Below are 14,016 nucleotides of genomic sequence, written 5' to 3'. Positions count from 1 at the left end.
CGGGTCATGGGAAGGATGGTTGAAGCCAAGCAGGACACACAGCCTGGCTATAGATTCTAAAATAAGTGTTGTCGTAGTTCTACTGCACTGATTAAAACATTCTCGCTAAGGGGATGATCAATAAACGTTTTTTTTTTATTTGACGGTTTTATATACAACACCATGGCACACTGCAGAACATTCCAGTCACAAAAACAAATAGAAAAAAAAGGATTTATCATGAAGTTTATCAAGAAGAGCCAATGATATTCAATAAACATACGTTGCACTGACAAAAGAAGTCTGGCACACTGACTATGACTTCCGGTCATAGTTTCCTGTTCATGATGGGAGGGAGTTTTTCCCTTTGCAACATAAATAAATAAGTTCAATCAATGCAAACTAAATGCTGTACATGAAATTGTAACAATTCCTTCAACATTGTTGGAATCTAACCACATAGGAGAAAAATATGGCCTGCTTTCGACATTGTGTGTAAGTGCAGATTGTACTGTAAGGGCTGCTGGGTGTAAAGTGTCTAGTATAAACTAAATACAATTTACTTGTTGTTTGTGAAGGCACTTAGAAGACTGAGACTAAAGCACATTGTAATTCTCCAGTAAAACAAAAGGCCTCTCAGCCAAAACATTGACAGGACAATTTGTCAAATGCACTTAATAATTATAGTGTCTTTTGCAGATATGTATTAGTTCTTGTATGAACTTTGGCACATTTGCTAGTTTTGAATTTGCTGACTGCAGCTCTGTTCCCTTCTACAGCAGCTGATATTTATCGAACTACCAAAACGCTGTTCTTTGTTCAATTTAACATTCAGCCTGACAAAACATTAACTATATATACATACAAAAAGGATGCTTGAAGAAGAATTCAATTCTCCATTTCAGTGTGGTGGCTGGTATAAAGCCTAATCTTAATGACAGCGTTACACTGTTACTAGTGATTAGAGATAACACTGTGTGTACTTGTAAACTGGTAATTATAGGAGGAGCAATGTTGTTCACACTTGTATCAAACCAGACTTTGCTCTCAGCTCTCTTTGGGCGAAATACCTCACAAGACTTGAGATGTAGTCAGGTGACATTAGGTTTTGCTTCCCAAAAGTGTCCAAACAATTCACAAAAAAATGAACTGTAAAAAGTGACTCATTCACATGTAACCGCTCCTCTTCAAAAACATCTTGAAGAGGGGAATTATTTGGCACTGAGTCACTGTGGGGGTATGACTTCCTCTAAGAGCAAACACTTCCCAAGAAACAACCCAAATACTTGTGTGCACTGCTAGTCAAATATTCTGCATTAAAGGCTAAACAGGACCTACACTGCAGAAGCAGCTCACTGAGAAAATCAATCTCAAGCTGAATGCTTTTAAAGGAAACATTTGCTCCATTAGCTGTTGAGATTTGTTAAAAAATATACATATAAAATCTTAAATATACTTGGAAAACCTGTTGGCACTCCCTAAAAATGGGTTTCAAATCAACTGAAAGGAAGTCCATACTGTACATATTAAGAGGCTGCTTTAGTAATGCAATCAAGGCAGAAGTCTTTTCCAGATGTCCATCGCGTTGTCCTCTCAACAGAAGTGCTTGCTGCTGCTGCTGGTGATGGTCCTATCTGTTGGCTAGATCTGAGCCCTGTGTGGAGCAAACAACATAGTGAGGCGTGTTGTTGTCCATCACTTGGGAGCTCGGGGTGTTGCCATTAGTCGAGCTACACACAGGACCACAGGGGGGGTTACAGGTGCTTGTGAGCCTGTGTAGGTACTCTGCATGGACAGGCTTGTGGCTCTGCAGCACCCTGATGGCTTCGTCAACTTTGAACCACTTCCTCTTCCTTCCTGTGAAAACATTCAAGGGAGGACAGGGACTGATCATCAGATGTTTGGTGTTGCGCTCAAGGAACCTTTATCAACAACCATGGATTATACTGAACGTTGTTGGTATTGAACCTGAGACCATGTGGTTTTGAGTCTGTCAGAAAAAAAAGAATTGTTGGATGTGGCCTTCCCTATTCAGATGTTGGAAAGGTGTGGTAAGAGGGGTTTCAGAGGCTGTTCGACGATCGAACAAGCACTCTGTTTAAAGCATATTGACCTTTTTTAAACTACACAATGAATACACAATGGTTGATAATATATAGATAACAATAATCTGAACTGCCATCATTCATATTTTCACTTCAGTGCTAAATCCTTTACTACTGTTATATATATTTATTTCTTATAGACACATTTACACATTAGTATGTCTGAAGTTGACTTGTTAGCCATCAATTTGTGGTTGATGCATTCCTGCCTGAAGACTGTTTTGAACTTTTCTTCCAAATGAATGAGGTCATTTTTTATTTGTCATTGGAGCGTGCAATTTCCTGGGTAATTTCTGCCAAATCCGTGTCATTTATGAATGCCTCAGCATGGCACCCTTTCTCACCTTTTCTCCTTCTCGATCGGTTACTCCCACTCATGCAGTTTAGCATAAATTTAGCATGATTTATTGACCGTAAGTAATTCTAATACATTCTTCACTAAAACTCTTAAGCAGCGTTACTGAGCGTCTCACTGAGCGGTGAGTAAGATTGCTCAAAAGGCAAAATATTGCGAAACCACAATAGTATACAACACGCTCAAGAATAAACCGTTCAGCACATGTTTCAACACTGAAGTCAGAGTGGAAATGGACATTCCTGACCTACTTCAGTTGGTGTTTATGAAGCCCTCATGTCACAAAACCTTCCTAAGAAAAGCACCTTCCATAAAAACAATGTGTCCCGTAAACCGTCAGCTGGGAGTTATTAATAATCCAAACCCATCATTTCCTCCAATTCTATTCCAAACACCATTTCGGTACAGGAATTCTATTATTATCTTTATTATTATTATCATGTTGAAGTACACTGGCCTTTCAGTAGAGGAGGAGAGTGAATTAGACCAGAGAAGAAAAGTAAGGAGGGGGCTGTGGTGAGTGATGGGAACAACAAACATTCCTCCCCCATGTGAACAGACTCAACTCTTTGTTGGTGAAGGGGGTAAATTATCACAACCACTTTGTTCCAGACTAGCAATAGATTAGCAATAGTTACCTTTTGAGTTACTAGGTTCCAATAAAAGCATTAGGTTTGAAATACGAAACATATTAAAAACAAATAGTGATCACATGTGTACACATAATCCACATCACGGGCAACTTTATTTTTCAATTTTATGGGGCAAAAGTAAGCAATGAAGGAAAGGATATGAATTTTAGGGCTGATGATCATTTTCATAATCAATTTTATCTGAACTGAAATCTTGAAGTTCAGTTGACTATCAAATAAAACAAAGAAGAGCACAAACTCCTCAGCGTTGAGAAACTAGAACCAGAGAACGTCTTAACGATTAATGGATTATCAAAATAGTTATAGATTAATTTTCTGTCGTTCAACTAATCACTTATGGCTCTTATTAATTATCTCCCATATGACGCCTCCTGACGTTTTAGGAGAACATTGTCGATAAAAATGGGATAAAATATCAATAATGCTGTGTAGTGGTAGTTAATTTAGGAAGACAAATTGGTGCTGTAGGACTGTAACACTGTAGATCGGGTGGTTTGACTTCCTGGATAAGTATGTGTCCCAGGTTCTCAGTTTACAAAGTGATGACTGGAGACCCCGACAGTCTTTCTCAACCGTCATGTAACTGAGTCGGAATAACTTCTGTGTGCCATTATGATTATGCACAGAAGTATGCGAGACGAGACAGTCGAGACGTACCAATTTTGACAGAGTCCTCCCAGTCCTCCAGTGTTTCCGTCACTATGAGGGTGAAGACGTACGTCCGGTGCTTTCCGTCTTTATTTTGCTGCAAAGGTTTAGACGAAGACACTTCTTCACATCACTGCAATAAACTGTGTAAATGCAATGCAAACAAAGCTTTCATATACAACAAAAGACAAGATGTTAACACAGGACTCTAAAACTAAAAACTTAACACACTGGCACAAAAGCAGGAGGCATGCCTACATAGGCACCCGAGGCATGATAGTAGGGTCACCAGCTAAGCTGATACAAGACTTGAATCGGTGTAATATCGTGAGTTGTACGCCATGTGAGAATATATTATAATTCCCCATGAGTTTGACAAGCTTACCTCAAAAATCCCGAGTAGTCTGCCGAGTTTGCCCTTCACACCCGCCTGTATACGCATGAAGAAAAAGAACCAGGAGTCATTCAACATACAGCCGAAGCTGAACACTAGTGTCGATTTTTTTCAACAAACCTTTCACTGTGCGATATTTTCCTGTGACATGTGACCTGGTATTAGGAACAGCTGGTCTCTGTTGTGATTTGTATGCACATTCTCAGTTGATCATTTGTCCCATATAGGAGAGGTAACCCTGTGGCGTGGCACCATGGCATCGCCGCAAGCTCGTGAGGCAGCGTATAGCAGAGGTGACCAGCTAGACCTAAACACGGTCTGATGACGAGACAGGTGGACTTAACACAAGAACATTGCAGGAGCTCCTGGCTTTGTTCGGCTTTTGCTGTGTGGCATAACTCAGATCAACTCGGACGTCTAGAACCCACAACAGACAGAGACCATTGCTGCCAATTCCATACTGCATACCGATTGTATACAGTATATCTCCTACTTGACTTTATATAGTATTGTTTTTGGAGTAAATATACAATACATTCTCATACATTAAACTGAACAAATGGAACTCATATTTTAACTACTTTTTTGCATGTTTTCCAAGATCTTTCTGGAGCAGTTTAACCACAATTTGTCATTTATTTTAATTTTGTGCAGCTGCAAGCAGCTCCTTAATTTCCGTTGTTCATAGCTTTGTGGTCAAATGGTCCACATCAACAAAAATCAAGCTTGTTTTTCAGTATGCATGCTTTTGACTTTTGTCCTTTTTTCAGTGTGAACACACTCAAAAGAGTTGATAGAGACACAGCTATTGTCTATACTAATGGACAACAAACCAAAAAAGGTTGTATCAGTAGAATAGTTTCCAGCACTTCTGTCAAAATGTCATCTTTGCTTTGTTATAGTGATCATATGGAAAAAAAGATATAGCAATTGAATTTGAAAATCTTCCGATAGTATGGACAAATCTCACACGAGTGGGTGTTGAACATGACGTTTTGAATTGTTAGCCTGCCTCAGTAGTTGGTTTGTAGCTCATCTATATTCAGGTACATGTCTGGTCTGGGAGGCAGAGGATCTGGGTAACTGGAAACCCTTCCCAAATGTCACTGCCATACTTCAAAACTGTCAGCACACTTCTATCCAAGGCAGAGGCTCACAGCGCACTGCACTCCAACTACCAGCAGCACCCACTGAACAAACCACAGAACAATTACTTCTATCCCTCAGTATTGGCTACAGTATTTAGACTATAACTTTCAAAAATTGTTGCTATAATCACTCAATGTGTATGATAACGATCTTGAGTATCTCTGCTACTAGCCTCTCAAAATGTATTGAATACAGACAAATCATTTTCAGTGTGCAATACAGACATGTCAATTAAAGGGAAAATTCTTTGATTTTTCAACCTTATCTCTATCTATCCAAGTTAGGCATATAAATAAAATTCCTGCTGTTCTCGGTGTCTCATCTGCAAAATTGGTTGTTCTTCCTGCATCCAGCGCCAGTGACGTAGTTGGTGGTAGGAAGAACTACAAGCTGTTTGAGCTAGGATTTCTCTGGGTCGCTCATGGACGTAAAGTGAGCTCTACATGTCGCACAAAAAACGGAACCTCCTTGTTCTCTTTGCACTACATCTACCACCGACACTGATTGGACATCCACATAAAAGATGGTGAATTTTTCCTTAAAGCATTTTTGCTCGTGTTATGTAAGGTTACAGGGTCAGACCTGTGGTTTTGCTCTATTTTAATACATTATCAAACTTCATATCTTAACCAGCTTTATGTTTTTTTTATCAAAGTTAATATCACACAATGCATTTTTCTTACTGATGCATTCACGTGCTTGTGGGATGTTCTAACAGGTTCTGAGTTTTGGGGAGTCTGCATCCACACCAGAGACCTTACGAAAACATGAAATGACCTGGTTCACCATGTCCTTTTTCACAATATCCATATTTATTTCTGCTTATCTTCTACTTTCATTTTATGACAATATAGCTCGTGAAAGCAGAGCTGTTGATCAGCTGACTGTCATTACTCAAAACCAGTTGAGCTCACCAACAGACAGTCGTTCTTTCACCTGCATTGTCCTGCAGCAGTATTATTACCTGACCGCCTTAAAAATGAACAAAGCTTTGATACATTAGCAAGTTCTGAGTCAAGGTGTTTGTGGCTCCCTGGGATAGAGAATCATCTAAATACATACAGTATGCTTTAGAAAACGATCAGCAGTAATGTCAAGTGTATGCAAACTTCAGCTAAACATGCAAAACCACCACTATGGACATTTAATGACATTGCTGGTTGCCTTAAAGTAGTGCCGAAGAACAGTTACATGTTTGTGCCTGTTTCCTTCCCTTTTTTTCCGTGGATGAGCTTACCTCTTCGTAGACCTCCCTGACGGCGGCCCCACAGGCCTCCTCCTCGGGCTCCATGCCTCCTCCTGGCACGATCCATTGGTCTGGATGGCGACTGCTGCTCACCAGTAGCACCTGCCAAGGAGAAAGGCCCTCGTCAGGTCCCTGCTGCCGAGTTCAGGGTGCCAAAAACACGCCAACGGCATGCCCATGTTTAGAGTCCGTCACCACTATAGGTATCTGGTGGCGGCTGACTGTGGTGCTAGTCATTCAGCAGGATGTGTATTAAACATCTCACATGTCGTTCACTTCATTTACTTATTGCAAGATGAGCATGGTGTGGATTGGGCTGCTGAGCATGTCACACTATTTACCGCATAACTAAAACAAGTGAAAGAGAGTAACAGACGGTAGATGTTTCCGAAATAGAAGCGCGAACAGATACACAAGAAAAACACATGCAGACACCTTTAGATTGACTTTTGCTGTGTGTATGTGTATCACTTTCCCAACACTAAAACTCACTTTACCTACCTGAGAGCATGTGTGACCACAGGAGGACACAATAAAAGAAATACCTGGAAGGAATACTTCAGATTTTAGGTGGATTATGTATATAACACTAAACAATTAAATAGTACGGTATGATGATCAACAACCTAAAAATAGAATACAGTAGGACAGTCCTCGACCAAAGACATTCATAGTCGCCTTACACTAACACATTTTGTCGACTAATTGATATTGATTGGTAAAGCTGAGTTTGTCCACAAAGAATGACACAAAAGCACCGCTTTAAATATTCCGTTCACCAGAGATGTTAGTTAGTAGACATTAGTTTCTTGGACATAAGTCATTCAGCATGACGAAAGCATTGAGAACGACTAATTGGCTAAAGAGATCTTAGTCGACTAAAAAGGGGGGGGGGGGGGGGGGGGGGGGGGGGAGGCCTTGAATACAGTCGGAATTAAAATAATAAACTCTCCAAAACAGTCCCACAAGTAACATTGCAGTGACCCATTTCAGCCCTCATTTGCTTATCAAATAATAAATAAAGGATAAGGCGAGGTGCTATAAAACGTGACAAAAAGAGCTGACAAATCTGCAGTCAAATCTGAAATAATCAAACCAAAGCCACACACTATGTTTAACTGACCTCAAACAAATGCAGTTTGGTCTTTTTTGAGCACGGTGCCCCTCAAGAGATGCAGTCACTTGACCTTAAACCTTATTCTGGCACCACACTGACCCACATCAAGTTCACGTGTGAATAGTTTCCCGAATCCTTTTGGACACGTGACATGAAAGTACTCGCTCTCTTTGACAGCGAAGATTGATGAAAAACAAGCAGCTTACACACTTCATGTTATTCTATAGGTGAACACGACTGTCCCAGCAGAGCTTTCCCAACGTTAAAATGTGTCTGCATTCCTTCTGAGACCCGATAGTGGAAGCATGGCAGATTTGCGAAGAGCACTAATGAGAACATCTTCGCTGCTGTCAGAGGTGGACTGTATTGCCCAGAAATGACTGTGATGAGTGAAACTTCCCGCTGTGTGACTTGGCTTGGCTGTAACTCAACTCTGTTGCCAGGTCAGGAGGAAGATAAAACCAAGAAATCTCAGGACTCTGACTGTTCGCTTAGCTTATTCAGTCACCAACCCCATTATTAATAAGCACACATTAAACACACTATAAAACTACGACTTCAAATAAACAAAGAGCTCCTGTTTTCCTGCTTTGGATCACTGATGTAATTGCTGAAATGCATGTTGGGTGTTTCTGTTCTTGCGTAACCTATTCTTAACACAGGCAACTCGGTCAATATTTATGTAGGCGAAGTTAGAAGGTACGAGTGATTCTGCGGTCATGTGATATCGCAGTCAGGGAACTGAATCTGCAGTTAGATCTTTACCTCACTGGTTCACAACCCTACTCTTTATGAAGACATCTTAAATAAGCGACAATCAGAAAATGACTATGGGCAATTTTATAAAAAATGAAAAGAATAGAGGGCAAAAAGGATGCAAAAGAATGAATCATTCCTTGAGGCATTCCTTCCACTTCCTACCTTGATTCCTTACTTTAAAAGTAATGAAGCAGAACTTTACGTAGTGAATTTCCTTTCCACTAATCGAGAATACAGTGGCAATAAAAGTACCCCCCCCCCCCCTGGAAGTTTCATGTTTTGTTGTCTCACAAAATTTAGTCAAAGCAGATTGAAATTGGCTTTTTTTTGACAATAACGTCAAAGTAAAAAAATCAGACCGCTACAAAGACAAAAACATATAGGCACTGTACTCCTTTTGTTTAATGTCAAATAGGAGTGTTGCAGCGTATGTGGCATCGATGAGGTGTGAAGAGTTTGCTCCGTGACGGCTGATGATGAGGTGGTAAACTAATCGCTGTGGAGGTTGAGAGCAGTCTCCCTTGGATCTCTGCCCTGTAAAAAAAAAAACGCAGATAGCGCAGGGCCCTGGGGGCTTCAGAGACACTGGTAGCTGTCTCACTGACACAAATGTACACAACACACACATGCATGCACAATTTCACACAGACGCCATGTGAAACACGTTGGCACTTCCACCTAAGCAGCTACACACAAACACACACACACACACACACACACACACACACACACACACACACACACACACACAGCCAAAAGGCTTTCAAAAACCACCAGATCAGCAGTCGCCTTTCTGTATGAAAACAAGAGAGCTTAGCAGAGGAGGTTAATGACCCCAACAGGCAGCACACACCTCAGTGAGAGCTCAGAGGGAGGAGGAGCTTTGACTGTACAGACCCCACATCAGCTTTAAGGTGATCAACACCTGATCACAATCCAGCTAAGACACTGATGACAGATGGTATACTCATACTAAGCTAAATGAATGAGGCGTCAACATTTCAAAAACCAATGTAGTTCTATTTCTTTCATATTACTATTATTTCTGGTGGAGTGACTCAGATGATTGGCCTAATATGAACTCCTGTACAGTAAAATGCAAACCAAAGCAAGCCGGTAAGGCGTTCAGTAAAATCAATTTAGGATTCTTCAGGACATTTTTTCTTCAGGATTAATAAAGTTCTATCTTATTTTACATATATTTTTTATATTAATAATATACAGATTTTCACCATATTGCCGAGCCAAAATGCCAAATGTGATTATATTGTTGTAGTAGAGTGCATTCTACTATAAGACCACTGATTAATTGGAGACATGTTTCTTATTTACAGCATAATTACTAACAATACTTTATATGTCAGTGACGGCAACTATGATGATGTACGGATTACATGATTTTTTTTCTGAGTTCTGACAATATTGAGTACTCCTGTCTAGTATTTTATCTGCAGACCTGTTGCTGTCCTTCTGGACTACAGCTGACATGTTGAGGAAGTGACTGTACACGCGGCATGCAGCCTGGATGGATAGTTCACCACATAAAGTGTGACATATTGCAATCAAAGCGTAGATGGTGAGAATGAAGGACGAGATCAGCATGACATGTGATGTGAGACCATTTCATCATCCTCCAGTGCAATCAGCAATAATCAAAGTGACTTTTAGCATACATCAGCGCTCTCTCCCAGACACGTAGGAGAGAGAGAGAGAGAGAGAGAGAGACAGAGAGAGAGAGAAGAGGAGAGGGTGGGAGCACGAAAGCTAATCTGTCAGGGGACAGACAGGGCCTGCACCTTGTTTCTATAAATTGCAGCTGATAGGTCACTTGGTGTTTAGCACACAGTGTAACACTCAACCCAACCAGGCCCTTACGACCCCACTCCCCCTATCACATGTGGCCCTGAGATGGGCCGCCGTCACTGGGCAAACAACCCCCGCCCCCAATGAGTCTCAATTACTACCCCAACAAAATAATAATAACAATAATTTCAGCAGCATTAAATTAAAATAATGTATGTTCTAGAAAATGACTGCACTCCTTACATGCTATTTTTTAAGACTTAATGTTAACTGCAGAATGAGTATAATGGGAGACATGTTTGAAGCTGCCCATTTGTAATGTCAGTGTGCAAATAATAATATATATATATATATATATATATATATATATATATATATATATATATATCACCATTTGAAATGATCTAAAAGTTCCTCATGAGCCATATTAGTTGGCAGGATGCATTTGATATTAATATTTGCGGTAACATGTCACATTTGATGATCGACATCACCCTCCTTTGGGTTAAAGGTAAACATTTTTGAGCCGGTGTGTGCAAACTGAGCGGATGTAGGACAAGTCCTGTACATGCTAATTTTGCTGTACGATACCTAATTTAATGTGTCATGTGTCGAAGTGTCCCTGAGCAAGACACTGAACCCCTAACTGCTACCTGGGCGCTCCTCAGCAGCCCACTGCTCCCTATAAGCTATAGGATGGGTTAAATGCAGAGGTCAAATTTCATGTATGTGTATATGTCAATAAAAAAAAAAACATTAATACCGGCAACATAAGAATTGATGAGACAATTGTTGCAGCACTCCATTGCGATCATACTAAAAAAGAAATGCAGCAGCAGCAGAGTGCAGGAGCTGCATGGTGCCTCAGCAGAGGATCAGTGATCACAATGACATGTGTTGATACGGAAATGACCCTGTACCACAACCACATCAGCTGATGCCAGTGCAAGTTAGAAAACAAACACCCCCTAGTGCACTGATGTAGACTCAATATTTGAAAAATAAAGTGCTATTTAAAGGCTGAAGGTGCACATTGAAGAAATAAATAACCAAATACATGCTTGACGGTGCAGCACTGTCAATGACAGCCCCTCATGCCAGCACAGTTATCGCTGCCAGGACACAATGAGGATGCCTTGTCTTTATGAATTATGACTTATCTGGATTTCCTCCTAGACAGGAAATGAAAATGATGGGTCTCCTGCTGAGAGCCGGTTACAAAGAGTGCCAGCTTGTCAGGCCCCTTGTTTTTTTCATAGGTCAGATATTTTGGAAGTCAGCCAAGGTATGTTCACCTCTGCCCAGCACGTCAATTAAAGGCAAAGACGTGACTCTCGCACACAATAAAATACTGCGTTATGTAGTCACGTCTGGGCACTGTATGATATAGACAGGCACACGTCAGTGTTAAAATGGAGACTTTGTTAATTATAAAGCCTGGTATGCCCACTGCAAACAGTTTAACCACCAACACCTCACTTACCTCGTCCTCTTTTTCGTTTTTAAAACACAAACACGCCGCTCTTCTCTTGAACCCCTCGCCATCGTAAGTCCTGGTCTGGTTGGGCTTAAACTTCATCATTTATGTTCCCAATCGTCGAGTGTCCGATTTTTTTTGGGGGGGGGGGGGGTGTTGGTGGAAGCGCAAATCTGGATTCAACCAGACGCTGAAGAAAGTGGCTCTCCGTGAGAGCAGCGAATCTCCCGAAATATGCTCCCAACTTTTAAAGCTTCTTCAGATAGTCGCAGTTCTGAAGCGTGCACTCGGTTCATTCATTCCTGGGCAATGTCAGAGCGCTTCTGGTCGTATTTGGTAGGCTTACCGACCATGGTGGTTTAGTGCCGCTGTCAACACGCATGATTCAACAAACTCGCTCCCATCTGTGGTCGGAGGTGCCACCAGCTGACCTGAGAGCTGCGCAACAAGCTGCCTGTCAGCTCCCACGTTACACCGAGTTTCATGTTCATCATTAACAAGACGATAAACTAAACGTGGATGAAGTGTCTTACAGCTGCCGGTTCCATGCGGCCGTTTTTTTTTTAGCACTAATAATCATCAAAAACGCCGCGTGCGTGAGTGATGCTGCTGCTGCATGCTTCAAGTGCCACTCTCGAGCACCTCAACCCTAAACTGAGATACTTTGAAGATGATTTGAGTGAGAAACTGAAAAAAGATGGCCGTTTTAAACCAACGGATTGTGAGTTTTATTTCAGAAAGCATTCTTTGAAACTATCACAACAAACACACTGTAGGCTCCTTATCCTCCCACGTTTTAATTTCCCCCATTTTTATATCCTGTTACGGATACAGAAATAGCATTATTTTTAAAGGGGGAGTGAGTGGGTGGGAAGGGGGACACTCATGTGCACAAAAAAGGCTACATACACTCTAACACACACACACACACACAAAAACACACACATACATAAACATACACACACCTACATACATACATACACACATGCACATATACATACATACACAAATACATACATACACACACACACACACACACACACTTAAATACATACACAAACCACAACTCTAACCCCTTGCAGTACATTTGCATCACATTTATTTTCATTAAAAAGTATTTACCAGTCGCAATTGGATTCGCATGAATACTAAACTTCACTGAACGAGGCAGTGCCGTTCCCTGCAGTTTAAAGTCAGGGTCAAATAAACACAACAACGTTCAGTTCAGTGAGGCAGCCTGGTGGTAACATTCTCTGGTTGTTTACAGCAGCATTCCTCTCGTAGTGAAACTTGTAATGGAACTACTGCTGAGTATAAATGTACCAAAGCTCAAGGTTTCCCTCTAGTGGAGGTAGAGTGTCTCTGAACCACAGGATGTGTTCAAGGGTGAAAATGTTTAGAGGTGTTATAAAGTGACAATTCTCTGATTAGCAAGGTGTCGCAAAGGGACACTGATATCTGGCAGAAACCAGAACAAGAAAGTGTTTTTTTTTTTTTAAATGGACAAAAGTCTTGATTGTTATGGAATAAAAAAATGATCCTGACCTAGAGCAGCACTTTGGCTCTAATGAGGATAAAAAGGTACCATACCATGTTCTGCAGAGATAATTACTAAAATGTCAGGGGCATGGGAGCATGAAGGCTACATCTCAGGTTCTATTTATGAAGTTTAGAGAACAGAATGACTTTGGTTCAATTTGCATTAAGTACTACACCATATATCATTTGTATAAAGATGTATTTTGAGATTAATTAAAATAAAGTCAGTAGCTAAATAGTCATAATTACCAGAGGTAATTAATGTTTAGTACAAACTTACATATTCTATAATACCGACCATACATGTACAGTCTTAAATAAAAGTACCTAAAAGTAAAGATGTGTTGGTGTAGTTACAGCCTCTGTGGTTGAAAGTAACATTTTAATCACTTTAGAGTATTGAAATTGTTTGCTACTTTCACAATAGATGGGAAATATTGTACTTTTTTTAAAACAACTCTACACCCACACAGGTGTTATCACTTATCATGGTTGGTTAGACCTCAAGTTAACGTTGAGCAATGATGGGAATTATGTGGTTATGAAATCCATGTACTAAATAGGTGATTAAGGTGTAATCTTCACCCAGACTTTTCCCGTCTGTATACACCAACACAATCCTGAAAAAAATCATGACATGTGTGTCCTATAAAGAATTATACCAAGACAACTATTTATTAATCAACAGATTTTATTTACAGAACATAAAAGTATGCAGGTGGGCTGTTTCATAGCATTGTGAGAGCAGGAAAGCATTTCCTCCCCAGATTAACAGAAACAAATGAATACAGA

General features: G+C 40.5%; 1 protein-coding gene across 1 annotated transcript; it reads right to left on the bottom strand.

Annotated features, from left to right (window-relative positions):
• Positions 1–116: 116 nt before the first annotated feature.
• nudt4a (nudix (nucleoside diphosphate linked moiety X)-type motif 4a) lies at positions 117–12,070 on the bottom strand. Its single transcript, XM_079162393.1, has 5 exons — positions 11,692–12,070; positions 6,521–6,631; positions 4,126–4,170; positions 3,750–3,837; positions 117–1,836 (listed from the first exon to the last, which is right to left on the bottom strand). The coding sequence occupies exons 1-5, from the start codon at positions 11,788–11,790 to the stop codon at positions 1,610–1,612; spliced, it is 570 nt and encodes a 189-aa protein (XP_079018519.1). The 5' UTR covers positions 11,791–12,070; the 3' UTR covers positions 117–1,609.
• Between the last annotated feature and the right edge of the window lie 1,946 nt (positions 12,071–14,016).

The sequence above is a fragment of the Pholis gunnellus genome (assembly GCF_910591455.1).
Source record: "Pholis gunnellus genome assembly, chromosome: 7".
NCBI lineage: Eukaryota > Metazoa > Chordata > Actinopteri > Perciformes > Pholidae > Pholis > Pholis gunnellus.
Note: the sequence above shows the minus strand (reverse complement) of the source record. Positions and strands in the feature narration are given on the sequence as shown.

What these genes read in the sequence shown, in the direction of transcription:
- nudt4a (XM_079162393.1), bottom strand. Translation starts at nt 11,790, where the DNA reads ATGATGAAGTTTAAGCCCAACCAGACCAGGACTTACGATGGCGAGGGG. An exon ending in TCAGGGAGGTCTACGAAGAG is followed by an intron (nt 4,171 to 6,520) that starts GTAAGCTCATCC and finishes ATGCGTATACAG; the next exon opens with GCGGGTGTGAAGGGCAAACT. An exon ending in GACTACTCGGGATTTTTGAG is followed by an intron (nt 3,838 to 4,125) that starts GTAAGCTTGTCA and finishes AAACCTTTGCAG; the next exon opens with CAAAATAAAGACGGAAAGCA.